The sequence below is a fragment of the Fringilla coelebs genome (genome assembly GCF_963513975.1).
Source record: "Fringilla coelebs genome assembly, chromosome: 13".
In the NCBI taxonomy this organism is placed as follows: domain Eukaryota; kingdom Metazoa; phylum Chordata; class Aves; order Passeriformes; family Fringillidae; genus Fringilla; species Fringilla coelebs.
This window is the reverse complement of record NC_140039.1, coordinates 11450798-11477649: the sequence shown is the minus strand read 5'-3', so window position 1 is coordinate 11477649 and position 26852 is coordinate 11450798. Positions and strand designations below refer to the sequence as shown.

The window sequence follows — 26852 nt, the reverse complement described above, 5'->3', positions numbered from 1 at the left end:
CCTTCCCCACAGTACACTCCTTAATTCTCCTACCACAGATTTCTGTGGAAGCCTTGAGCCATGCCAGGTGTCCAGGCTGTACCCTACCCCTCCAGTACCCACAGGACCAGCCCAGGACGCCTTTCCTTCTAGACTGGGATAGCACAAGCCTCGGCTCCACAGCAGAGTCGTGCCTGTGTGCCCTGTGCCACCTGTGTCCCACGCAGCTCTCCACCATCCCACACCTGCTCCAGACCTGGACCCCTACAGAATCACAGAATTATCAGGGTTGGAAGAGACCTCTGGAGGTGATCCAGCCCAGCCCCAGCCAAGGCAGGGTCACCCAGAGCAGGTGACACAGGAACACGTCCAGGTGGGACCTGAATGTCTCCTGAGAGTCCACACCCTCGTTGGGCAGCTGTTCCAGGGCTCTGCCACCCTCAACCTGAACAAATTCTTTCTCATGTTGAGGTGGAACGTCTTGTGTTTTGGTTTATGGCCTCTGCTTCTTGTCCTGTCCCTGGGCACCACCAAAAAGTCTGGCACCATCCTCTTGGTTCCTGCCTTTGAATGGATTAATGAGACCCCCTCTTGTCACAACTGCCCGTAGTCCGGAGAGAGCCCTGCCACATGTTCCAAACCCCATCCCAACCATGTTCTGGGCCAGCTCCCTCCTCAGGCGTGTTCCAGCCCAGTCCGCCCGGTTTGTTCAGGGCCGGTTCCCTTTTCCCGAGCCCCGGTTCCCCCGGGTTGTCCAGGGCCGGTGCCCTTTCCCCGAGCCCCGGTTCCCCCGGGTTGTTCAGGGCCGGTTCCCTTTTCCCAAGCCCCGGTTCCAGCCCGGTTTGTTCAGGGCCGGTTCCCTTTTCCCGAGCCCCGGTTCCCCCGGTTTGCTGAGGGCCGGTTCCCTTTTCCCGAGCCCCGGTTCCCCCGGTTTGCTGAGGGCCGGTTCCCTTTCCCCGCCCTCCGGCCCGCGTGTCCGCACGCAGCACGGCCGGCAGTTGTTCCTCCGGGCCGCAGGGGGCGCTGCGGAAGGGGCGGCGCTGGGCCGGGCGGGCGGTGCCGCTGCCGTGTTTACAGCGCCCGCCGTGCCCGCCCCGCCGCCGCTGCCCCTCGGCCCGGCCCGGTCCCGCAGCCGCTTTTCTGCTCTCCGCGTCAATGCGGCGCCGCCGCCCCGCGGCCCGGCCCGGCCATGGACACCAGCGACTTGTTCACCAGCTGCAAGAAGGGCGACGTGAGCCGCGTGCGGTGAGCCGGGCCGGGGAGCGGGTCCCTCGCACCCGCCGCTGCTTTAACGGCCCTGGTCACCGGGGCGAGCGGGGCCGGGCCTGTCGGGGCGGCCCGGCCTCGCTGGGACGTGTTCGCCTGAAGCTCGTCCCAGGCCTCCCCAGGGCGGCTATCGCAGTTTGTTTCTCGCACAAAAATGCCGCTTGTTTGCACCCCGAGGAGCTGGGTGTGCAGCGGGGCTTTGCCGGGGCGCTGCGGTTCGGGTGAGGTGTGCCCGGTTCTGGCAGGTGTCTGAGTGTCAGACGGTCACTGCGTGCTCGTTGGTGTGGATGGTGCCTGTGGCAAATGTCCTTGCACAAGGCTCCTGTCCAGCTGCTCTTCTTTACCGTTGGAAATGGTATTTGCGTTGGTAGGAAGCTGGATCCCTGAGATGCAATCGTCATGGAAATGTTTAGACACCTTGTGCTATAGGCTGCGGGAGTATGTGTGAGAAATATGGGGATACTGAAATTTTAGGTCAAGTTACCTTGCTCATCTCAAAGCAGCACAGCTTAACTGCAGTGATTTCAGATCAGGAGGCAGATGGGCTTGTTTTCTGCAGGGTGAATGCAAGGTTCAGTGTTTACAACAAGCTTTTCCCCTGCATCTCATGGTTTGAATCTAAAACTGTTCTTCACCTCTTTATCCTACTTGATTCTTCCATCTCTTAATTTGTGATATGCCAGATAATCAAAGCAACCTCTGTTTCAAGGTGCTTGCTAGTGAAGGGTAAGTGTGCAGATAGATAAGGTTTGGAGAACATTGTTATCTGTTGTGATTGTGTTAGATTGAATCATTGGAAGCAGTATATTGCAGGTCTACTGCAGAAGGAGGGGTCTGAGAGATGGTTTTAAAGAGGTTTAAGATGACCTGTATAGAAGTAGAGGTGGAGAAATGAGAGTCTGAGAGTGCTGTCAGAGCAGGGGGACAAATTGACCACATGGGACTGAGCAGAAAGGAGCGGAGTTGCTTGGTGTGTTGAATGTGTTCAGAGGAACCCGAAGTTTGAGACAACAAAGGTGAAGGGAGTAAGAGAGGACTCATGTGGTGGGTGATAAAAAATCAAAACTCGAGAGTCTTTGTGAAGGCTGAGAGGGACTTTTATATGTGGTTGTCGCAGTACAGGCTCTAACAAGATGTGCGCGAGATCTGTCTGCAAGGCAAAGCCTGGCTTCTAGAGGTGTCAGAGAGGGAGTGTTGGCAGCACTGGATCCAGCCTAAACACACAGGACAAGGAAGTGGCAGGATTTAAGAGCAGTCTGGAGTGACACTGATGTTGCTTTTGTCAGAAAAAGCCACAAGCAGGAGTACTCAGGCTTCTTTTGAGATTGCTTTCCTGTAAGAGATGTGTCTGATTACCCTCTTTCCCCATGTGCACCACTTAAAATTGAAAGGAGCTCCCAGACCATGCTATAGATCACCATTCTTTGGGTTGAAGATTTGGCTGATGCCCCTTCGGCCACAGCTGACAGTTCCCCAAGTCCAGTGCAAGATCCTGTCATACCTTTGGAAGTTACTCTATGAACTTGAAGTTACATCTAATGAAAGAGGAGAATGAGACTGAGTGAAGAGTTGCATGAAGTTATAACTTTGTTCTCTCCCTTTTCTTCCAGATACCTTCTTGAACAGCGAGATGTGGAAATTAATGTCCGTGATAAGTGGGACAGTACACCCCTGTGAGTGCTGCAGCCTGGAGCACTGGCTGGGCGGGGGGTAGGGCCTCCGAGCTCCTTTTCTCTCTCTGCATCAGCAGCCATGAGCACTGTTACAAAATGTCTCAGGTTCTGCTTTTTCTGAGCTTTGGCTATGTAGTTCTGCTTCTCTACCCTGTGAGTGCTGTGCTAAATGTGTCTTTGTCTCCCGATTTGTCTGGGGCTTGCTGTAGTGATGCTGACACGTGGGGTTTTGTGGCCAAATTACCTGGATTAAGCACTCTGCTTTTGGCTGGATGAGGCTTTTCCCTCACCAAAGTCTATGGCATTCTAGCATGTCTTTTCAGGTGGAAGCTTGGCCTGGTAAAATGCCAGGTGACTGTGGGATCACAGTCTGTCTGGCAGTAGGTAATGAGGAACCCCCCTAGAGGTGCTGTGAGCTTGTTACCTCCCCACAATTCCAAAGGACATTTAGACATCTGCATTATATTTAGAGTACAAAATAACTTCCCAAATTAAAGGCAGACTAACATTTGGCTGCTGCAATACATTTTACAGGACTTTCCTAATTTGTAGGATAATTTGAGATCCTTGTGAAAGAGAATCATGAAAGGCTTAGACAGTGAAAGAGAAAACAAAACTAATTGAAGTAGAACTTCAGGGGGTGGATTTGCTCTACACCCAGTGTGGGTGCTGTTCCCTCCTTGGCCCAGCGTGCAGCAGTCAGGCTGACAACAGAAGGAGCAAGGAGTGTTTTTGAGAATTCACTGGACTGCTGAGTGCCCATGAAATGATCTCCATTAAAATGAGGATGGATTTGGCAGCTGGTGGTGCAACAGAAGATGCTGAACCCAAACTGGGAGTTGAGATCTCCTTGCAGTGCCTGGGATTGCTGGGAACAGATCCTGCTTAGTCTGTTGCTGGGATCAGGCTTCTGTGCTATTTGGTAGCGATTCCTCACTCCTATCAGGAGTCGTCTCCCAGGCTTCTCAGGGATGCTGTGTGCTGTGATCTGTGCATAGTGATGTGCCAAAACACTGAATTTTGCTTCCTACTGCATCTCTAATTTTCCTTCTCTCGTTATTGTCAGGTATTACGCCTGTCTGTGCGGACATGAGGAGCTTGTACGTTATCTTCTAGCCAATGGTGAGCAAAAGTGCCCTCCTGATATGGGTGCAATGTCTTCCTCTGGTCTGTTGGAATTGTATATCCTTCTAGTTGTCCCTTGTGGAAACTTCTTCGGTTACAACCAACCATCTGATCAGTGATCTCAGGCTACAGAGGGAGCCCTGCACACACCTTCATGGTCTCTTTTGCAGGCCATTTGCTGCTTGAATTTGCTTCTTGAAATAGCTTAAAATTTCTTGATTTGCTTGAAATCTTGAAAATGCACAGAAAAGGAAGCTGTCTGTGATGGCTCAAAGCAGCATGACTTTCTGAAATCACAGCTGATGTTTTGTGAGGGTGCAGTGGTGTTGGGAATATGCTGATCTACAGTTGTACTTCATAGGAAGAATTGTCTGTGTAAAACTTTCTTGTACTCTACTGATAGCCTGGCTTTGTAAGCAGGACTTAAAAGGGATTTTGTTAATCTCAAAGCAAGACCAATTCTTCAGGCCATGTGCCTGCTCATTTGGTTCTCAGCACCCAGATTCCCCTAGGCACTGGTAGTGTTTTGCCAGAGAAACCAGAGTGCAGAGTCACATCTCAAAAGGTTTGGTTTTCTACTTCATTCCCAGCATCTTAATCAACCACTTGTGTAATTCTAAATAGGAAAATGCAAATGCCCTCCAAAATTCTAGCAGGTTCTAACCTAAAGAGGTTGTACAAAGCAGAAATACTTTCTAGGAGGAGTTCTTAACAGTCCAAGAAATGATTGCACTCTTTGTTCAGTGAGATTTGTCTTCCCAGAACACTGCTGGAGCCATGCTGAGAGGCTTTAGAGCAGCTTTAGATTGTACACATGTGAGGGAAGCTCAGGTTTTGTTGATATGCTCATCAGTAGAGGGGCCCACAGTGAAAAATGTCAGCAGACAGAAATCATACCCGTTTAGTGACCATTTGAGGACACTGGAGAAGGATGTAACTGTGCCTGCTGGCCTGTGGCTGTTTTACAGGAGCAAAGTGTGAGGCGAACACTTTTGATGGGGAGCGCTGTTTGTACGGAGCTCTGAGTGACGCCATCCGCCGGCTGCTGAAGGAGTACAAGCAGATCACAGCCAAGTGCATGAGGAGGGACTACTACGATGTGTTCCTGCAGAGGTAAGGGCATGGGCATGGGCACAGCAGCCCAGCAGCCTGCCTGAGCTCTTCTGCATGTTCCAGCTCTCTGTTCAGGGCAGCTTTGAAAGGCAGCTGATCAGTACCCACTCTCATTCCTGGGCATGTGGAGCTTCCTAAGGGGTGTTCCTCTGTGCCCTAAGGGATGATCTCCAGGTGTGTGTGTGCATATCCTCCAGTGAGTTGGGTACACAGTCAAGTCAACAGAAAGCTGGTCTTTATAATGCAGAAGCTCTAAGCTGTCATCCTTGACTGTCAAACCAAAATCTGATCACTAAAACCACATCAACAATTTAAGATAGTATGTCAACTGAAATTAAAGTTTCAGGCCTGAAGGTACTATAGCTTGCAAGCTGAAATTTTCAACACTGATCAAATGTTTCTCATTTGTGAAACAGAGCACTTTAAGAAGCCTCAAACTGATTCACAGTGACATTGTCCAGTTCTTTCTTTTTGGTTATTAAAACTTGTTAAGATACTTCTGAAAATTCCCTGTCCCACATTTTACTAGAGCTTGAGTGGCAGGCTGACTTGCTCAGAAGTAGAGGAATAGTTTCAAGCTTTTCTTCTTGCTGTTTCTCTACCTTGGTAACTCTGATGTTATTACAGACTTACTGGTTGGGTTTTTTTTTTCCTTTTTATTTCCCACTGGACTAACTTGCAAATGTTAAAACCTTGTAGTGTTAATAAATCCAAGAAAAATCTGACAATCTTCCCAGTACTACAGCGTCCTAATTTCTGAAGCTGTAGGAAACAAGGGGAGGAAGGAAACTCATTTATTTGAGTAAAATCAGATTCTGTGTTCCAGGGAAGCAGAATTTTGCAGGGTGATTTATTACTGCCTTGGTGACTGTGGCTCAGATGTGTAGGGTTAAGCATACAAGAAAGCTAAAATGTGCTGGTTTCTGCTTCTCATTCAAATAGACCTTGTGTTAAAATTGAAACAAAGTGCAACAGTTGGAGGGAAAAAAGTAAAAGCCTAATGCTTCTGTTTGGTTTGGGGCAAGTCTCTTGGAAGGGTGTGCTGCTGGCAGGAGATTGAGATTGGCATTCAAGACTGACAACATCTCTGTGTGTGACTCCACACCTTTCTGTGCACCAGTCCAGCTCTCTAGGAGTATGATGCTTCATGTCCACCTGATTTGACCTCTTGAGGATGTTTGTGAGGATGTATGTGGAAGGAGTGATGGGCATGAGAAACACAAACACTGGTGATGGTTGCTGTAAACTCTAAAACTGGCAGGTTTTTTTCCTTTTGAAGAATGAAGGTATGGGCATGCAGGCATAAACAAAGCTTCGCCTCTTATGTGGTAATTGCCTGTATTTCATGCCTGTCACATCCTTCCTTCCGAGGGTGGGGGACATCAAGTCTTCTCCTATTTGTTACATGGTTAAAGCAAGCTCACTGACAGTGCCCAGAGAGCAGGAAAGTTGTGTCTTACTTTGTAGCAGACTAGTTCTTTTTGAAAGTGTGTCATTTTGCAGGTTTTTTTTTTTTTTGACATCTGACAATTTAAAAGCAGTATTAACTTTTGAAGATGTGCTTGGTAGCAACTAGTTCCACTTTAAAATCTGTTCCCGGTGTTCAGATGTTCACCTAAGACAGGAAGATTTCATTCTGCAGCCTCCCTGTTGCCCTAACAAAACTTCTTTGAGTTATGGAAGGGAGTGAGACATCCTACTCCAGTTACATGAAGCACCAACCCCCATGCTGGCCTTCCTGCTGGGCAGGGAAAGACTGCAATGCCCACGGGTATCTGTTCATTTAGCCCATGTTCCCCACTAGCATTACTCCATTCTTTCCTTTTTCATCCTGCAACGAGTTTCCCTTGTCTCTGTTCCTCACAGATTGCTGGAGCAGGGTTACCAGAGTGACATTGTTTTCATCGTCCATGGCAAATCCTTCTGTGCCCACCGCTGCATCCTCAGCGCCCGCAGCGCCTACTTTGCAGAGATGTTTGAGACCAAATGGAAGGGGAAAAACATGATAGTGTTGAAGCACCCACTGGTGAGCAAGGCTGTGCTTCCAGCTCTTTCCTTTCTTTTGCTGTTCCAGCTGGGTGAGGAAAGTGAGTTTGAGGGTTCACTTCCACAGTAAATAGCTCCTGGGGCTCAGAAAGACCCTAGTTGAGGAGAAGGGCTTGTGGAAGCACTTTATGCAGTAAAATTGCATCTTTTTCAGATAACAAAAAGCTGTAGATTGCATACCTTCCCTTTGTTCCCTCTGTCATGGACTCAAACATATCTTAATTAATTGCAATAGCATGTAGCTGTTACCATCTGCCAGCTGCATCACAACCCCTCTCTGGGATGAGTTGAGTGTCTAATTCCTGGTGGACAGGTGGTCTGTGGTGAAGACATCACCTCCATAATTGGTACTAATTGAGTCCCTTTTGTTGCCTTTCCAGCAAGAACTAAATAGGCCATAAGTGCATTCCATCCATTAACTACCAATCCTCTGGAACACATTTCTGTAACTTGACTCTGGCAGTGCAAATCCTCTTGTGACAAACATAATTCCATTTTCTCAGAACACTGCTCTCCTCTCTCTTGGTACAAGAACATCTTTCCTCTGGAATTAGGAAGATGTGGAAATGTTTATGATCAATAAAAACCTGGATTTTGCAGATCCTGTATTACAACTGTCTTTTGAGTTCCTCCATTAGTCAGGTCCTGTCCCCTGAGGTACCTGAGGGATTAGTATCAGTTGAAACAGTAAGGAGCTGTGTAAGCCAAATGGAGTGGCAACATTAGTTATGTGAGGAGCCAGGAAATCACCATGTGTGAGTTCTTACTTAAAGGATCATGTTTCTAACTTATTGTTAAATTCATGGTAATTCCAAATGTAACTTTCTCTTGCTTTATTTTAGATTAACCCAGCAGCCTTTGGAGCTCTTCTGCAGTATCTATACACAGGTAAATGACCTTGCCCTCTGGTGTTTGTTTACATGGCTGGTGGGCCTCTGCACTGACAGGCACAGCCTTGCACTCAGCAGTGTTTGGGTGCTGGAGTTGCCAACAAATCCTCTCTGCTGGCAGAAAGGGAGAATGTGAGCAATCACCAGCTCTTCCAAGATGTTTGTACCTTTTGCCAGTTGTTGTCCTGCCAATAATTATACAGTCAATTAAAACCAAAATCAGCTTAGGTTGATTGGTTGGATGGATTTGGAGACTGTATTTTTGACTTAAGGAAGGAGAATCTGTCATCTGGTGTAACAGCCTCGTAAGGTGGTGAAAAGCCAGTTTCCCATATAGGACATTTTCAGTTTGGCAGACCTGAGCAGTGTGTGCTGAATGTTTTGCCTACTTTCTAGTATTTTTTTGAACAGAAGTTGATCCTAAACCTTCTATGAAAATACCCAGTGTTCTATTGTAGGCATGCTAAATGCTGAACTATCTCAGGCCAGGAGGTGGTGCCAGAAATTAACTTTGTCTTCAAGGCTCTTCTTTTCCAATATAGTGCGTTCGGAAATGTCCCCTTGCCACATTTTCAGTGATTGTAAAAGATCTGGGAAGAAAACTTGTGAGCCTAAAGTCTATTCTTACCCAAAGCCAGGTATTCAATGGTGGCAGTCATGCCTGCTGCTGTTGTGTTGCTGTTTTTTGATTTTCTGAGGGAATTAGACATGTTGTGTATAGCCTGTTTGGTCTTTGGACTCTTGAATGAAGCTATTAGGGTAAACCCTGGAGAGTGGAAATGTGAGTTAAATGCCAAGCTGTTATTGATTTGAGTGGTGGGTGGTGGTGGAGTACCAAGTCTTAGCTTCTGGGACTGAGTTTTAAGTGGATGCTGAAAAGTGAGGCAGTGTATCTAATTACTAAATTTCTGTGCTATGAAGTCTTTCATCCTTATTTTTGCCATTTTTACACCTAAATCCTGTGGATTAAATGAGTTGACTGCATTTGCTCTGGACAGGTCGCCTGGATATCGATGTAGAATATGTCAGTGATTGCAAGAGGTTGGCCAAGCAGTGTCGCCTGCAGGACCTCATTGATGATTTGGAGACCAAATGTAAAAAAGTCTATGAATTTGGTAAGCATTTGACTTGCTGTTATCTCTGCTGTGTCTGTGTGCCCTTCCAGGGAGAAACAGGAAAGTGTGATGGTGGATGTTTCATGGTATTCTTGGGGCTTCTGGAAAATGATTCTGTTGTGGAATTTCCACGTTTGCATGACAGTTTTCAGTCGTGGCCTTTCTGTAGGGTAGCTGTAGTAGTTTCTGACACATGCTTGTTTATAATTTATATTGAATACTTTCTGTATAGTAGAGCAGCCATGGCAGCAGGACTTTGCCATGGTTGCCAGACATTCAACTGAGCGTGGTGGAGTATATACTGGGAAGTGCCTTCCAACATGGAGTTTATTTAAGTCCCCAGAAAGATAAAAGATATACAGTTAGAGGTATTTTTCTGCATTTATCTGACTCCTAACCAAGGTGAAACGTTTGATAATTGGCCCAAAAAGGGTGCAGAGGGAGATAGAACTCTTTTTTAAAAGCAAAGAAGTATTTCTGAAAGCACGTGTGTATTAGTAACACATGGATGTGCCAAACATTAAATGAAACAATCCTCTACTTAAGGACTTTTTGTTATCCAAAGCTTATTTCATGAAGACCAGCAGCTGGAGTTTATCATTCATCTCCTTAGCTCAAGCTCATGCACACGTGAAGAGCAATCAGAACAGCACAAGTGCTGTTAGTCACGAAGCAGAAAAAATTACCAGATAACAAAACCTTCAGGGTGAAAGCTGCTGATTCTCATTCCATGCTCTGAGTTAACTTCTTTACTTTAATCAAGTTAATTTTTTTCTGAGAAGAGACTCCAGTCTATAGTTTAGAGGCAATAGCATCCTCTTCCCTAACCTAAGAGGCAGGGGTGTAGCTGTTCCACCTTTTCCTTTTGAATACGAGTTGTGATTATTCAGCCTCCTGAAGTTGCAGGACATAATTTGATAGAATACTTCTGGCTCAAGAAATTCCTCATCTGCAAATCACATGGAAGATATTACCTTGTGCAGGCCTCCCTTTACACATGTGCAGTTGTTTGGTGGTGGTGGGGTAGAAGATTACCATGCTACAACTGTTCCCATGTAGACCAGGGTGCAACTCCTTATGGAAGCTGTGTCACAGATCTTACTTCTGCTGTGTAAACACAAATATAAACATGGACCCAAAGAGATTAGAAATGCATTTCTAGGTACCTACAAAAACTGTAAGGTATCAGTTTGTATTAAATAAGTGGCTGAAAAGGGAAATGGTGAATGAATATAAAATAAAAGCTACTCAGAAATCAGGTAACAAAATTATTTTGTGTCATCTTTTGATATCAGAGTAATTCAGTAAGATGCCATCGATCTGTTTTTTTCTTTTTATCTTTTTCTCCCAGGGTCTAGCTGAGACATTCCATCTTAATTAATTTAGTTAACATCCCATATTATATTGTGGAAGGAAAAGAAGGTGCTTAAATCTGTGAACTGCAAAAAAGCTGATTTCTTGGTGGGTTTTCAGATGGAAAATAATGAAGTAAAGATTCAGGTTAGTTGGAAGTTTAGATACAAGCACCTCTTGGAAATACAATGACACTGGACAAATAATTTAACTTCTTTGTTCTTTGGGGAGGGACCAGTTTTTCAATTTTGAGGCCTGACAGAAGACTATCAATGGGTAGTTTAAAACACTGATGGAAATTATAGTCTTGATTTTTATTTATGACAGGTTGGATTTAAACAATTAGAACAACTGTTAAAAGTTTGTATCTAAAATCTCATGTGGAGCCAGGAAAACTTGATTCTGCAGAAAGGCATATATGTAAGATTTATAGAAGTTAAAAAATTGGAAAGGTCTTAGATCACATCATGTCTGGCACTTGACAAAGCGTGTCTGTTTCTTTGAGTGTTTTAGGAACCTGTTCCAAGTGCATGCTGTGGAGCAGACATCTGATTCAGGTTTGCAGAGCAGGATCATGTATTGCATCTGTATTATGAAGCTGAAACAAGAAAACAAGATGAACTCAAGCCTCTGCTGCTCCACTGGATAATTGCAGTGTCTGCAATCTCATTATCTAGAGTTAATCAGTATTTCAAAAGCACTTACTATCTTGGCATGCACAGACAGTAGGACAGGAAGAGGATGACCCAGTGCCTTCTGTTGCACCTGAGATATATTTGGGTGTGAATGCTTGCCTAATTTCCCCTGTGTGTATATTGTGGCTATAAAAGGAAACATTATTGTAGTGTTCGGAAGAGCTCAAACAATTTGTCTAGATTACACCATAATCCTTCCTGTAAAAATGCATGTATTAAAAAATAAATGTTCTGCAGTTACTTCAGCAAGTTTTAGGCTAAAACGGGTGAGAGTAAGGTTTGAGATGCTTACCATTGTGGCAAAGACACTGCATATTCAGAATCTGTGTTTATACCTAATTATACCACTGGGAAGAAGATGCATCTGAGTGTGAACATTTTGAAGGTATTGTGAGTTTAGTGTGGTTTATTTGTGGCTCTTATGTTTTGTGGTACATTGGCTCAATTTAACCAGAAGACTGCAAAGAAGTATTGAGCAGGAAAACCAAGGCAGCTGATACATTGGTAGGTGATGTTCAGTGCTGTACAGCTGTGCTAGACTGGGAAGAAATCTGAACCTCAACCACAGTTTGCTTATTCCCTTCAGCTCCTTGCGTTGTTTATGTTATTTTTTTGGAAACCCCTCCATTTGTCTTTCTTGCATTCCTCTTTCACGGTCCCTGCTCCTTGCTGGCAGCCAGCAGCTTATTCCTATTTCACAACTTTGATTTTTGTTGTCTCTGTTAGGAAAGATTTTTGAGTGATACCAAGTGCCCTTGGATTTGAGATGCAGTGTCTGAATAGAGTTGCTTCCCAGAAAAGTCACTGTTCTTTTATTTCACTGGGAGAGTTCACAGATGCTCTGTGGATCCCAAGAGAAGAGCTCTTTGCCTTGACTTACAACTTGCTGAGTCCATTAGCACTTACAGAGCCTGACCTGGTGACTGTTCCAATAAGTACTACAGAAATACAAACGTTTCTCTTTGCCATGAAGAATTTCTAATTGCAAAGTTAAGAAATTTCCTCTCATGCAGGTGTGTAAGTGATCTGGGCTTTTTGAGAAAATGCACTCTGGTTTGTGTTGGTGCCAGGCCTCCTCTTAGCTTATTTACCCTGGAAGTCATCTATCTGAGGGTAGCATTAGGGCAGCCTGTCTCCTTGCTGGTGAGCTTTGTGTGTAGCAATCATGGTACCTGACTATTTCGTACTGGTAGAATATCCTTCCCTTTCCAGCAATCTTTCTGGGATATGCAGCCTATGGAGAGGCACATTAGTGGCATATTTGAAGAGTGCAGCAGTGATGTGGAGGAGGGGGTGGAGATCTTGTTTTGTGGCATATCGTGGTCTTGTTTCGCCCACGACCCAATGGAGTCATCTGATGGAGTTCATGTAATGCTGTGCAAAATGTCAGGAGGAATGAGGTCTCAAGGTGGCATGATTCACCTGTGAGGGGTGAATCATACCTGTCAGAAATTCTTCTGAATGCTTTGGAGTTAACTCTGTCTCTCTGGCTCCCAACAGTACCTTAAGGCTTCCTCACCACAACTTTGCATTTTCCAGTGGTGCTCTATCTTTTTTTACATGTTTCCTTGTGTGCCAGGGACTCTTGAATGTCTTACATGATCCAGTTCTTCCCCCAAACCATGCTGACCTGGGAACAAACCTCAGGTGATGGAGCAAGATAGCCAAAACAAGAGAGGCTGTGCCAAAAGTGGCATTGTACCATGGTGGGTCTCCTTTGGGCTGCCACTCGTTTGAAATTCGGGTTGGTTTCTATGAGCTCCACAACAACTTTGGTTATAGCAAGACCACTAAGGTATGATCACTAAAGTATTTTGCTTTCCCTTTAATGGGCTGTTTTATTGTGTAGGCTGATAGACAAGATGGGAAGACACACTAGGTCTGAAAAAGGCAAATGAAATTGCTGAATTTGAATGGTCTGTTTGAGCTCTTTGATGGTAGTGATGCTTAGGTCAGGCATGTGCAGGAGTTTGAGTACTTTGGAGTCTTTGTGATTTAGGGATCTAGAGATGGAGAGTAGAGGACAGACTCACCTGCTGAATTTACTGGCTAAACAAGAATAAAATCCCTTTGTTCCTTGCAGTGAAGTCAGGATGGCACAGCTGAAGTGTGAGCCAGTGAAAGCATGTGACAGAGCAGAAAGGCTTGGAAGCAGATTAGTTTTAAAAACTCCCTGGCATGGATTTTACCTTAGGTGACACTGTCAGCTCTAGGGGTAGTTGAGGAAGGCAGTGTGTGAGTGGCTTCTACAGGGATCAGGGCAGCCTGATCCATGGTCCTTAACTGTAATTGATGACATGGGTTCCAAAGAGCAAGTTTGGCTGAGGGGTGCTGAATGTGTGTGGGCATAGAAGAATCGGGTGTGTTTTGCAGTAAAAGCTGAACAGCAATAAAACTGATTTTCCTGATGTGTCTTTTATCTAAACGGGAGAGAATGTTCATAGAGGAATTCAGGAGTCTCTGCTCTTTTGTTTTTTTGCTTCTTCCAGTCTCTTCCAAGCCAGGGACCTGTGTGAAAGTGCTGACGATTGAGCCCACAGGTAACTGCCGGCTGCAGGAAGATCTGGCTCTCCTGGCAGACTGCGCCCTGCCAGCTGAACTGCGGGTAGGGAGCACTTCTACTCCTCGTGGGCTCTCTGGGGCTGGGATATCTGCTCACTTGTGTCCAGTCCCATCATTGCTCTATCGACTTTGGTGCTGGCTTCTTTCCTGGTGCTCCCAGTGCTGAAAGGCTTTTATCGCTTGGAAATGCTGTAAAATTGTGTAATGAGTGCTGGTCTTTCTCCTTGAATGTTTCTCCCAGCAGGGATCTTGGTAAATAACAGCCTTTCCATGTGGTTGGTGGGGATTTCCCCATTGAATAAAATGGGACAAGGCCCCCCAGCTGTTCTCTTTGCCATCCTTCTTGAGCATTAGGAATGTTGTAGCAGCAGGCTTTGGTACCCAAAGAGATACATAGGTGAAGGATGGCTTACTGGGCTTGCTTGCTAGGAACTGACACACTGCAATGGAGAGAAGCTACCAAACCTTGAAAATATTTCCAGCAGAAATGTGAGTCCTTCAGAAGAGAATTCAATTGACTGGCAATAGATCTGCTTTTCCCAACTATGTCTTGTCCCTCAGAAATAGCCCCTAGGTTGATGATGACTATGTTAAAATCCCATCATATTATTAGTTAGGATCACATATGTGGATCTTCTCTCCCGTTTGCAGAACAGGATAACTATTAGTTGTCTTCATTCTTTCTGCATCTGGTGTTTTCTGTAATATCAGCAGATTGATTTTGGCCTTATGTATGTCCTTTTTTTGTCCTCTTTTTTTATACCAACCACTGTATTTAATAATGTGGACTCCTTTTAGGTGGCTGCTGTGCCCAGAGGTTGTATGATTGAGCAATACAGCAAAGTTTTATTGCCTTTTCTCTTTCTGTCCCCTGCCAAATAGACCTGCCTGCTGGTGCAGAGTGTGTGTGTGTGTACATGGATAAGGTCTCTTACATTCATAGGCCAGCATGTTTTGTGCTGGCTATTTTCAGATATATTTCACTATAGAAGGAGTTTTTTTCTCCATCAAGTTTACAACTACCAGTTCAGAAATCTTTCCTGTGTAACCTGCCTCCTCCAAATAACTGTACATTTTTTTGTAACTTTTAATATGCTTTTCTGTATGTTTTCAGGCTTTAAAGGGAGGTGATACTATAAGAAAGCTTCAGATTACCTCCCCAGGAATTAAAAAAAAGGATCATGGACCCCAAAATAGTGAGATTTACATATATTTTAAGTCACTGCACAAATAAAAAGAATACTTCCTGTTTGCTTGCTTGTTTCCAGACCTTGATGGCATACTCCTGTTAAGCTGTTCTTCTAGAGTTAGAAACACTTTCCTTCTTAATTCTTTCATGTAGAACAGGAGCTGTAAGGAAAGGAGGAAATTGGAATAGTGTAACCATCTGACAGTGCTGTGAATTGTGAGCTGTGGTGTTCTTGCTGTGTTCATAGATTGGTATGAAGGCAGCATTAGAGTTATAACAGCTGTACAAGTGAAGAGGCCATGGGCATGCATACCTGCTCACTAGGGAATTTGTGTGCCATGCACATGTGTGGGTGCTTTGTTTAAGCCTGATAAAATCTAAAATATTCCCATTTTTCTCTCTCTAGGTGCTTTTTGTTTGTTCCTTTTTGTTTGTTTGCCATTTATCTCTTACTTGAATGTTTTCAAATTGTTAAATTCTATGAATTGGGCATCTTTGTTCTGGGACAGAGGCATTGCACATCCTCATTCTTGCAGGGTTTGCTGCCATCCAAGGAATAGGATACAAACTATGTAACCTCAAATGTCAGGAACAAGTGAATAGTCACACACAGACATCTGTGTTTTGAAGAGAAGCATGCATTATTTTTTTTTCCAGCCTATGCAGAACAAAATAGATATTTGTATTCTGGATAAAAGCTAGCATTTCCAGAATTTGGCAAGAAACATTTTGAGCTGCTGCATGTCGTGTAATGCCATATTATATGAAATGGGGATGTATTCAGCTTTCTGTTTCAGTATAAACAAATAATTTGCATGTAATGTCTTTGATACTTGGATGATGTATGAAACTTTGTGCATTTCAATTTCATGGTTAGCGGTATCTTGCAGGACTGAAAAAATAATGAATGTTTGATATCCAGTTACAGCTCATTATTATTTTCTAGACTGAGAACTATCTATTCTTTGAAATCTCAAACACATTTATAATTGTGGTACCTTGTTTCTCTTTCCTGTTTGCTTGAAAGCCTTTTTTCCCCCCAGGGTCTCCTCTTACAAGTATAGTTATTGTCTCTGTTTTGTTTTAAAGTAGTAATGGCCAGGATTTTTCTGTCCACAACAGCCGCTTCCTCAGTTTGTTGCAATAACATTTAGCAGTTACAGATTTAAGTAAAATACCATGAAAAGCCAGGCAACTGTAAAAAACCATGTGGTTTCCCACTGTCTGCCTGGTTCTTCCTATCTGCCTGGTGACCTCTGAGTTACAGACTCCAGGGTTTCCTTGTAACTGTTTTTCAGTTACCTTTTAACTGAGATCTTATGTTCCAAACCAAGGTGAAATCAGACTTAAAGGATCAGAGTTTGCCATGAAATAAATACTGTTCTTTCCATCCATATTGACATGTGGTGTGGCTGCAAAAAAGAGACCATTTGCCACTTTGGGGGTAAAACTAGATCTCATAATGCATAGGAAGAACAGTTTGAAACAAGCAGATGGGTTCGTCTTGTCTGTCTGCACCTGTGTACTGTGCTTGTCCAAGGCAGTGACTCCTGTGCTTTGCTTTGCCTGTTTGGCAAGAGGCAGATGAACTGAAATATTTACAACATGTTTCCAATTTAGGGTTTTTTTTGTATCCAATCCACTTGCATCTGGTTGTGAGCTGCTAATCTCTTCGATCACCAACCCCTGTATTTTGTGTTGTAATTTATTTACAATTGTCTTGCTGAGATAATTTGGCCAAGGTACAAATTGCTGCCACTGATTTGTTTTCTATGTTTTTGCCTCCAGCAACATTTCTATTTAAGCTCTAATACGAAATTTGCAGCAGCAAAGACTTGGTCTTCCATGTGTGATGGTGGAGAGTGAGAGTATTCAGGGTATTTCTATATGGTGATTGTGTTATTGTGAATGTGTTTGGACCTTGTAGGCTGGACTGTGTTGTGCTCCTTGGGCAGAATACTTGACTTTGGCAGCTGTGCATTGCCTGGACAGAGGCCTGTGAAGGAGGTTGTATGAATAGGGGTGGTGGGAGGAATAAGCCAATTTTCTGCAGGAAGATCCTGAAAAGGAGATTAGATTCCTCAAGCATGACAAGGGAGGAGAGTAGAAGTAGAAGAGACTTGAAAGTGGAGTTAAAGGGAAAAATCTGCAAAGCCACTTGGTGCTGAATAGGTGAAACAAAGACATGAACCTTCTTTTGTAGTAGAAATTGAAAATAACCTTGTAAACCTGAGCAGCAGAGTGGGAACCAGGCAAGGCTAGAAGCAGGAAATTGAGCCCAGAGGAGTTTATAATTCAGGAGACAAACTCTGAGACAAATAATACTCCCATATCCATTCCAGAGGGATGGACTTGTTTTAGATATTTACCTTTGGGCAATGAAAGGAGAGCAAAGGAAGGATGCACATAGGAGATGTGGCATTTATCTCAATTAAAATTCCTATGCCACAGAGTGGCATCTTGTCAAAGTTAGTTTCTAGGTTTGTTTTACCTGTGATGTGCCTGCAAATCTGTAGCCTTCAGATTTCTGTCAGAATTTGTAGGAGAGGACATGGAAGCTGTGGGTATAGGGTGGGGAGGGCAGCAAGGCAAACAGAGGAGGCAGTTGTGTCATGATACTGGTGTTTTAACACACTGCCACAGAGTGAGGCTGCAGATCCCCAGACCATGGACCAAGGACCAAAGCCTTGAAATATGAGACATGGATAACAGTAAAATAGCAGCCTGGGAAATCTACAAACGGGACAATTTCATCTCATTTTGATGAGGTGCTGCCCTTTGTGTTGCAGCTGTTGCCCTTTGTGTTGCAGCTATATGAAAAAGAGGTGATAGATCAGGTGGGCAACATTCCTTGAATTGCTGCCTCTCTTCTGGAACAGGAGTTGCCCAGTGGAGCAGGACTGCAGGAGAGAGGTGCTATGGAGAGCCAGCATTACTGCAACAGCCTTGTGCATGATTTACATCCCTGGGCTTCTCCTGTGATGAGGAATCAGAAGCTGCCAAGTGTTGCTGTGGACCAAGATCATGGTGGATGAGTGCAGATTGCCATGTTCAGTGGTGGTGTGAGCTTTTGCCAGCTTGGTGCCTTGCCACATCTGAGAATGTGTTTTGTGAGAAACCTCACTGAGCCTGGCTGAGAGCTCCCACCCAGTGTGTTCCAGTCTGTGTCTTTGTTCAGCTCAGGAGGGAGGAGTCATCTGGCTCCTCAGTGGAGCTGGAAGCCCTGTTGGAGGCAGGTGGGTTGGAAATGGACAGTCTGCTATTGTGAGTGCAATCTTTATTGTCAGGCCAGGATTTTCCTAGGTGCAAACTTGGGACGTAATTTTCCTGGATGAAAGGCAGCAGGAATAAACTGCTTATCCTAGGTACCTCAGGGAGATGTTTATGGAAAGCTAGAACCAGGGGAAACTTGTTCCCAGAGATTGTCTTGGCTACATGACTGTGGCTATAAACTTTTTTTTTTTTGCAATTGAATTACACTGTGTATAGAATAAGGTGAAAGGGAAAATATTTGGAAGCATCACTTTAAAATAACATAAGGCAAACTGGCTTTTTTTTTTTTGGTGTGTGCTGTCATTGTTGGCATGTGGGATTGGGTGGAGGTGTGTTGTTAAAATAATTCACTTGAGTATTAATACTGCAACAACACTATCTTTGGCTGCAAATCAAATCAAAAATCTAAAATGAGCTCTAGCAATGTTGGATTATTCAAGTGAGGCAATAATTGTAGCCAAACCATTTCAAACTGGTGTATACATGGATGTAATCTATATATTAATACATGTACCCAGTGAAAGGCTGGTTCCAAAGCTCCAGTATGCTTATGATACCTACTGCATGAAGTAAACTTCATCTCCACCTGGTTATCTGCCTTGTTAGATGGCAGAGAAACACTTTCCAGAGGTGTATGGAGATTCAGGAAATTGCCATGGATAAAGGAGGCAGCTGTAACTTGTACCAGGAATATCTCTTAGAAGCAGTGGAGTTCTTAATTTCCTGACACTGGAATCTGTGTTCAGAGCATCTCTGGTGCTCTGCACTGTGCTGAGGGAATAGAGGGATGGCATTTTCTGGGAAAACACAGCAGTCTGAACTTGGGACCCTGGGTGTGTCTAAAACAGGAGTGTTAAAGGAAGGGTTTTCTGCTGTCTCTTCCTAGGTTGGGTTTGGGGAGTTGCCCTTTGACAGCACTGACAACTTCAACAGCTGTCCTGACGTGTGTTTCCGTGTGGAAGATTACAACTTCTTGTGCCATAAGGTATGTGCTTGTGCTCTGTTTCCTTCTCCTCCCTTTTTGCCATGAATCTAGCCTGCTTGTCCCCCACTCCTTCTGTGCTGGATACACTCTGCAGAAGCAGCATTGATTCAGCTGGAAAACTGCATTTAAAACATTTAACAACACAGCAAAGCCTGCCTTTTCTGCAGAGGTGTGGAGATCAATTTATAAATTCAGCTGTGGCATTCACAGCTGCAAAATCTGCTGTTGCTGGCTTATGAGTTCAGTATCTGGAGAGAGGAATGTTTGATCTGCAGATGAACAGCACTAAGAATGAATTTTGAGATCCAGCCTCAACTCAAGGTCCTGCCCTAGTGCCATGCTAATTTAGAATCTCTTGAGCTCACCATTTGTGTTTGTGGTTCTGAGGGTAGGCATGGATATAATAAGGTCTGGAAAAATATTGGAGATACAGCTTCAGAATCTAAAGAAAATCAAAGTTATGGAGTCTGAACTTTTGAAATATCTCTGAGCTGCTCTGACAGCTGGTTGGTTCTGCCCTTTGGCTTGGTGCAGTGAGCAAGGTATCAGTCTTGGTTTTTCATTCCTCTCCAGGCATTTTTCTGTGGTCGCAGTGATTATTTCAAAGCCCTTCTTGAAGATCATTTCAGTGAGAGTGAGGAGCTGCAGACACAGCCCAGCATCCCTGTGGTGACTCTGCACAACATCTCAGAAGACATCTTCATCCGGGTCCTCTACTACATCTACAGTGATGATACAGAGGTGAGCCCAATCACTGGTCCTTCCTTCAGTGCTGGTGAGCTCTGAGGGGCTTTCAGCAGTGTTTTTCTAAATCTGGAGCAGGGTCTGTGTGTATATTCTTAAATTTTACTGCCCTGCCCTGCTATTTCACTTTTGTCTCAGGAATCCACATACTGGGACATGCTGTTAGCCAGAGAGGGTTGTAGTTCATGTGCATGATGTTCAGGAAGCAAATCTGTAGTCTTTTGTCCCACAATAGAAATCTGGAAATTAGGTTGCATGCTGTTTATTGACAGGATAAGTACAGGGCTTTGCAGCTTTTCCTCTGGGGCTCTGTGGAAAGATAAGGGAAGCATCTGCCAGTAGGTGGCAGATTGAACACATTTAGAGATCTGGATTGGTTGAGAGATTCTACTTATTTACTCTTGGCAAATAACCTTACTCATAGCCTACTTTTCCATTTGTAGCAAGTCATTATTTCTACTGTTATTTATTACTGGGATGGGCAAAGGTTCCACTGTGAGACCAGTGTCTTGCTGTGCTCAGTATTGCAGGCAGTAACAAAATAGTCCTAACCCACTTAGTTTTCAGCCTAATGGAAGATGCCGCAAATCCCAGGGTTTAATTAGCTTCCTGCTTTGGTTTTGTGGCAAATGCTTTCAGCAGATCTCTTCTCTGCAAGATCCCAGAACACATTCCTGCATCAGGGCAGTGACTGGAGCTGCTGCTGCACCTGCCAGTGTCACTTTCCCCAAGCAGTGTTTGTGCTCTGGGTTAGGTGCCACATCCAGAGAGTGCACACAGCTGTGACCTTGTTTCTGCTGATCTGTTCACCTCTGGGTAGCAGTGAGGAGAGATGTGTTTGGCAGGCAGCAAGGGCAGGATTGATACTGGTATGCCAGAGAGCTGATTCTTCACTTGTCTGCCTTCTTCCCTCAGCCCTTTGCTGAAGGGGCAGGCAGAGAGGGAAAGAAGCTGCTTGAAGATCCTCCTGATCTTGTTCCCTTGCACTGGAGCCTGACCCTGTTCCTTTGCACTTCTCCAGTCTGCCTGCCCTCCTCGTGATGACTCACAGGAAGGATGTTTCCCAAGCAGCTATTCCTTTCCAGGGGGTGCCTCAGCTGCTCTGTCTGGGCTTGGGTCAGGAGGATAGACCAACAACAATGTGTAGGAGTTAAAAGGATCTTACTCATATGTTTCATGTGCAGAATGGTGCTTAGCTTGGGTTTCAAGCCGAGCAGCCAAGATGTGAGCTTCTGCAGGGAGTTCACCTGTCATGAAAAACTACCAGAAAAAAATGGTTAGGAAGACAGGAATATAGCTCAAGTTCCACATTCACACTTGGAGTGTTCTCCCTGGCCTGTGTTTTTCCAGCCAAGTATCAGCACTCTCAATTCCATTTTTTCTTCACCAAGGATTTATGGTGTCTTTCTGCCATGCAGTAGTGACAGTGTTTGCAGTTATAGGGAAGAGTGTGTGCAGAGGACATAAAGGCTTCCAGGCACAAAGACAAGTTTCTGATCAGAATACTTGTGTAGGCTCGAGGGCAGTTCTTGGAGGAACATTTACCAGGTTTGTCCTTGATGAAGCAGTTGGGAGCTGCAGCCAGCAATACTACTGAGGTTTCCACAGCTTATGAAGGGACAAAGCAGCACTTGATTAATAATCCCAAAGGTCTTTGTTACCCCCTGTGCATACATAGCCCTCGTGACATGGCTCTCCTACATCTTGCATTCTTCTGCCCAGCTGCTGCAGGGTGTTACACAGCTGGGTCACTTGCTGGGAGCTGTCTCTCCAAACACAGGTGGAGACAGCTGTGGGAGAAGAAAAAATCAGTTGTTTGCAGTTGTCAGAGTGAACAACCACACATATAGATGTGCACAGCAGTGTGTTTGCTGCTCACTGGTTATCAGGAGAGTGGACCAGGCTGCACCAGTTATCATTCCTCCATCCAGACCAGTGTGGTTTTGTCTGTAAATGCAAGGGCCCTTGCCTCCTCCACAGCCAGGGCATGCAGTGTCCTGCAGATCCACTGTTACAATGGATGTGGGTAACTGAGCTCTTTGCAGTTCACATCAGCAGGAACAGAGAGATACTCTAGATCCAGGTTAGTGATGCAGATGGCTGATAAAAATAGGGTTTGCCTGGCCAAGGGGAAGAGGCTGAGTGAAGCTGGAGGTGGTGTCTCCAACTTTGTCTACAGGTTTTTTTTATCCTCAGATCACCTCCAAGTACCCAAGAGGGAAATGGGAAGGTGGTTCTCTTGCTCAAGAGCCTTAAAATGTTAAAGACCATTCACAACAGTTTAAGTTTGAGCATCTGGTCCATTAATTTAGTGCATTCTGAATGCATGTTAGAGCTCCACTAGTGTTTGATGTGCAGAATATGTTCTTACTCAGCTGGGCCTCACCTACAGTTTATTTTGAATTCAATTTTCTGTCCTTTAGTGTACGCCCCCCTGCCAGGGAGGTTGTGCTGGTTCTTAAGAGAATTTTGCATATTTTTCACAAAATGAGAGTCCAGCAGTATAAAATGGGAGGGAAAATGTGGGGACAAGGTTCTCTGTCCTGCCAGCCTCTTCTGTTTGTCTCTTGGAAGTATGTCTGGTAAAAGCTACCCAACACTGTCACACTGAGCTTTTTTTAACAGCCAGGTGCCCTTGGGTGTTTCAGCATTGCCTTGAGGTTAGCTGCAGCATGAGAAATTCCCTGCTGCACTTGAAATTCCTCTGTGGAAACTGAGTGGGAGACACAGGCTGAAAGACAGGGCTCCTGTCTCTCCATAGTCAGCACTTTGCCCAGTAATGGGCCAAACAGCACATTAGTTGCCAGTGACAGGCAGCGTGCCTGGGGCTGGGCAGTAACTCCCCTGTGCCCTGCAGCTGTCCCCAGAGAACGCCTATGACGTGCTGTGTGTGGCTGACATGTACCTGCTGCCCGGGCTCAAGCGCCTCTGTGGCAGGACCCTGGCGCAGATCCTCGACGAGGACAACATCATCAGCATCTGGAGGATTGCAAAACTGTTCCAGCTGACCCGACTGGAGGACCAGTGCACTGAGTACATGGCCAAGATCATTGAGAAGGTATTGAAACACTCCCCATGGCAATGACCACCTGTGCCCCTGTATCTGAGCCATAGAGATGACAGATTGAATGGTTGTACTTTGGTCTGTAGTTAATGGTTGTCGTCTCTGGATTAATGTGCTTCCAGGAAATGAGCAGCAGTTAAGTAGCAAGGCACATGGTGAGTTAGGACAAAGGAGGAGGAATGTGGCAGTACTTGATGTCACCACTATAAGCCAAATTTTGGTCCCTGGCTAGCACATCCCTGTGGAATGTGGGGTGAAAAAGTTGCCCAAAAAGCTTTGCAGGTACCAGGGGTGGTGATTTTCACTGAACCTTCAGCCACTGTGCCCAGGTAGCCATGGTGTTGCTTGAATACACCAGCTGCAGCCTGGAGAAGTCAAAGGGGTGAGTAGGAAAGCTCTATGCAGGAAATGTTTTTCAGTGTTTGCTGTGGGAAATTCTTCCTGGCACAGTGCTCTAGATAGGAAAAATCAATGTGACCTCTAATCTCCTCCAGGATGACAAATCAAATAGTAGGGGTTTGCTCAGTGGATAATTTGCTGTCGAACAGCAAGTAATGAATTTAACACTGAAGTTTTCTTTATGGGGCTCAATTTAAGTGTTATCCTGAGTGCTTATAGCTTAGACTCAGGACTCGTGGAGAAAGCTGCCATATGGAAGGATAAACTAGAACCTATGAAGGGTTTTTATGCTGAGACAGATCTTTATAAGTGGCTTGTGCAGTTCACATGGGAATGTGACATTTTCACCTGCAGCTTGAAAGGTGTGAAATTATTTTTGGTGTGAGAAAACAACCCAGAAGAAGGAAATGGTTTTGTTACTTTGTTCAGTGTATAGCTTGGAAATGACATCCGCATGTACCCAGATTCTGAGTTCTGAAAAAGGATTTAAAAGATGTTGAATATCCCAAGTAATGATCAGGATAGGGCTCTGCTTGTGTGTTCCCCATTCTCTAGCTTGAATGGGAGTCCTTGAACCCAGCATTGGCAGGGTTTCTTCTTAAGGGTGTTGGCACAGACAGAGCCACCCCAGCTGATGTTCAGACATCAGTGGTTGCCAGCATCCTGTGGAGATGCACTGATGGCAGCAGGGAGAGATTTTGGCAGTGTGGTAGCAGATCAGAGCTCAGCAGCCTGCTGTGCCCAGGCACAGTTCAGTAGCATAGACAGATGGAAACTGCCTCTCACCCCTCAGCTCACCACACATTCCTGGGGAACCTGTGCAGAATCATTCATGGGTGACCCAATTCTGTCAGGTTGAGTGCAGAGCAGAGCAGCTGCCTTGCTGGTGGTGATGGGCCTGAGTCAAGGCAGAATTGTAACTTGTGGCTCCCAGTTCTGAAATGGGCACAAGCACCCACTGGCTTCTGTGCTAGAAGACATTGCCCAAGTGTCTGGCAACATCTCCTGGTTCCTGCTGGGGAGCCTTTCTGGGGGGAATGTTGTGTAGTGCATGTGCCCCAATACCAGAACCAGGGATGCTTAGTTAGAGGGCAGTGTTGGCGGTGCAGATTGCCTTCAGCTGAGACTGTTTGTTGTTGGAGTATTACTGTGTCCTTTGGATGGATGCAGGATGCATCTCCAAGTGGTGTCTGCAGGAGGATTTGGGCCTCCATGTATCCTAGCTTTCCTTTCTTTTCTGTGGGATCCTTTAGCAGTGTCTGAGACCGTTATCCCAACCCTTTGCATCTCTTTATCTGTCCTCTTGTATTCCTAATGGTTCTCTTGTCCTTCTGGCCCAGCTGGTGGAGTTGGAGGAGTTTGCAGCTGCTGTGAAGGAGAACGCAGAGGCCGTGGAGGAGCGGCAAGAGACTGACTCCATCCCTCTGGTGGATGACATCCGCTTCCACATCACCAGCAATGTGCAGACTTACAGTGCCATTGAGGAAGCCAACCAGAAACTTGAAGCTCTAGAAAACCTCCTGGCCAGTATAGGGCTCGAGTGCTGATGTGTGCAAACCCTGCCTGTCATGTGCAGCCTGCACAGCCCTCACTGCGTTGGCTCAGAGTGCAAGAACGTCTGAGTCTGAATGTCCCACTTCCCATTCTTTGTCCTCCTTCCCATCCACCTTCAGGCATAGTTTCTTTTTAATTTATTTGTGTCTGGACATTTGCATTTCTGGTTTGTGTTTGGTTTTACTTTGTTTTTTTTTGTTTCTCCTTTCAGAAGTAGCTCCCAAAGCTCAGACTAAGTCAGTAGCTGCTCCTTTGTGCAATATACTGTGGAGAGGAGACTGTGATCTGTTGGGAATGGTGAAGGAGCTGTTCTGGGGACTTCCTACTGCCTGGGGTTAGAACCCATCCCATTCTGTGGTTCAATACAACACACTTCTGAAACTGGCTTATGCCAGAATATTTGTTGAATTACCAGCAGCAGAGGAAGAAAACTGGATTAAAGTCTTAAGTGTATGGGAAAGGAGGTCAGCACTGTCACTGTCAGCATTATAAGACTGGCAGAACCGGGCAGTGCTTCCCTAATGGGACAGAGAGGTACTTGGCTATGTGGAAGGCAGTGTCTTCACCTGCTGTTTTAGTACTTAGATGGAAAAAAACAACAAAAAAAGTGATTTCCAGGTCTTCCCTAGCTTTTCATTGCTTTGAAGTGCTCAGAATTTAAAAGCTTTGCTCTCTGAACCAGCATCTTTGGGAATACAGTAGAGACCAGAATCCTTCCATTCTTAGAAAGCAGTAGCTTTCAATGCACAAAAGAAGGAAAAGCAGCCCTTTTTAAGAGGGGATGGAAACACCTTCTTCTTGGAAACAGCACTTTTCCCTTTATTTTTGTCCACTGTGGTAGGGCAAGGCTGTCTTGCTGGTGGGTCTGGGAAGAGGGGTCACTGGAAATCTTTTTCAAAAGGAAAGGGGCCTTTCAGGGCTCTCATGGGGCTGCTGTCCCACTCTGTGACCTTCTGGCTTTGCTCAGCCTTGAGCCTTGTAGCTTCATTGTTCTCCAGGAAATTCACTGTCTGTACTAATGAATGTTTTTGAATCTGTATTTTGTTATCTCATGTTGTCTGCCTGGATTCTTAATGAGGGTGATGGTGTTCCTTCTCCTTGGCACTGATCAGCAGGTGATAACCCTGCATTGCCTTGCCTTGCCAGCTAGGCTGCCCTTGGAGCTGTCCATCTCTGGAATGGTGTGTTGGGTCTCCAGGGTGCAGGCTGGGTGTACTTTGCCATGCTGTGCTTTGGGAGGGAGAAGAAGCTCTGAGTGAAGCACAGGCATTGGGCTGCTGTGACCACCTCATACAATCATTTTGGTCCCTTCCTGAGGCAAGAGTTGAATTTACTGTGCCAGAGGTGCATTTATTATGTGATGTGGGAACTGGGCGAGGATCCCCTGCAGCTTCAGGGTGTTGTTTTCTGTAATGGTGGGGGTGCCTCTCATGGCTGAGGGGTTAGGAGATCTGGGGTTTGGCAGGGACTTTCTTCAGGTGTGGAGTTATTGAGAGGATGGGTTTTTCTTTGCTAGTCTCACTAGTTGAGAGACTGATATCCCACAGCAAGTGAGAGCTGCAGCCTCGCTGCCTGTTCCTCTCCTGTTGGCAGGTACATGGGCAGGCTCTGGGCACAACCTGCACTAGGCAGGCTGCCTTCAGTTCTGAGGAGGGGACTCTGGACAAAGTCTGGAAAGCCAGACTTTGGCAAAATCATGTGTCAGGATTGAGTTGCACTTAACAGAAGCTGTGGGTAGAGCTGGGGTGGGGGAGCAGGGATGAGGTTCATTGATATAATTGAACCCCAGATGCTTGTGCACTTTGTCACCTGTGTTTAAGTGGTGCC

At 45.3% G+C, this 26852-nt stretch overlaps 1 protein-coding gene across 2 annotated transcripts; it reads left to right on the top strand.

The window, feature by feature from the left end:
• The first annotated feature begins 1047 nt into the window (after window positions 1-1047).
• ABTB1 (ankyrin repeat and BTB domain containing 1) lies at window positions 1048-26072 on the top strand. Of its 2 annotated transcripts, none has more exons than XM_084214340.1 (12): window positions 1048-1224; window positions 2856-2918; window positions 3985-4040; window positions 5012-5156; window positions 7023-7182; window positions 8045-8090; window positions 9091-9207; window positions 13745-13860; window positions 19166-19264; window positions 19838-20005; window positions 22866-23066; window positions 24812-26072. In XM_084214340.1, the coding sequence occupies exons 1-12, from the start codon at window positions 1169-1171 to the stop codon at window positions 25016-25018; spliced, it is 1434 nt and encodes a 477-aa protein (XP_084070466.1). In that variant the 5' UTR covers window positions 1048-1168; the 3' UTR covers window positions 25019-26072. The 2 variants fall into 2 exon arrangements, with proteins under 2 accessions (XP_084070466.1, XP_084070467.1); XM_084214341.1 differs by having other exon boundaries at window positions 1089-1224; window positions 2856-2955.
• Window positions 26073-26852: the final 780 nt, after the last annotated feature.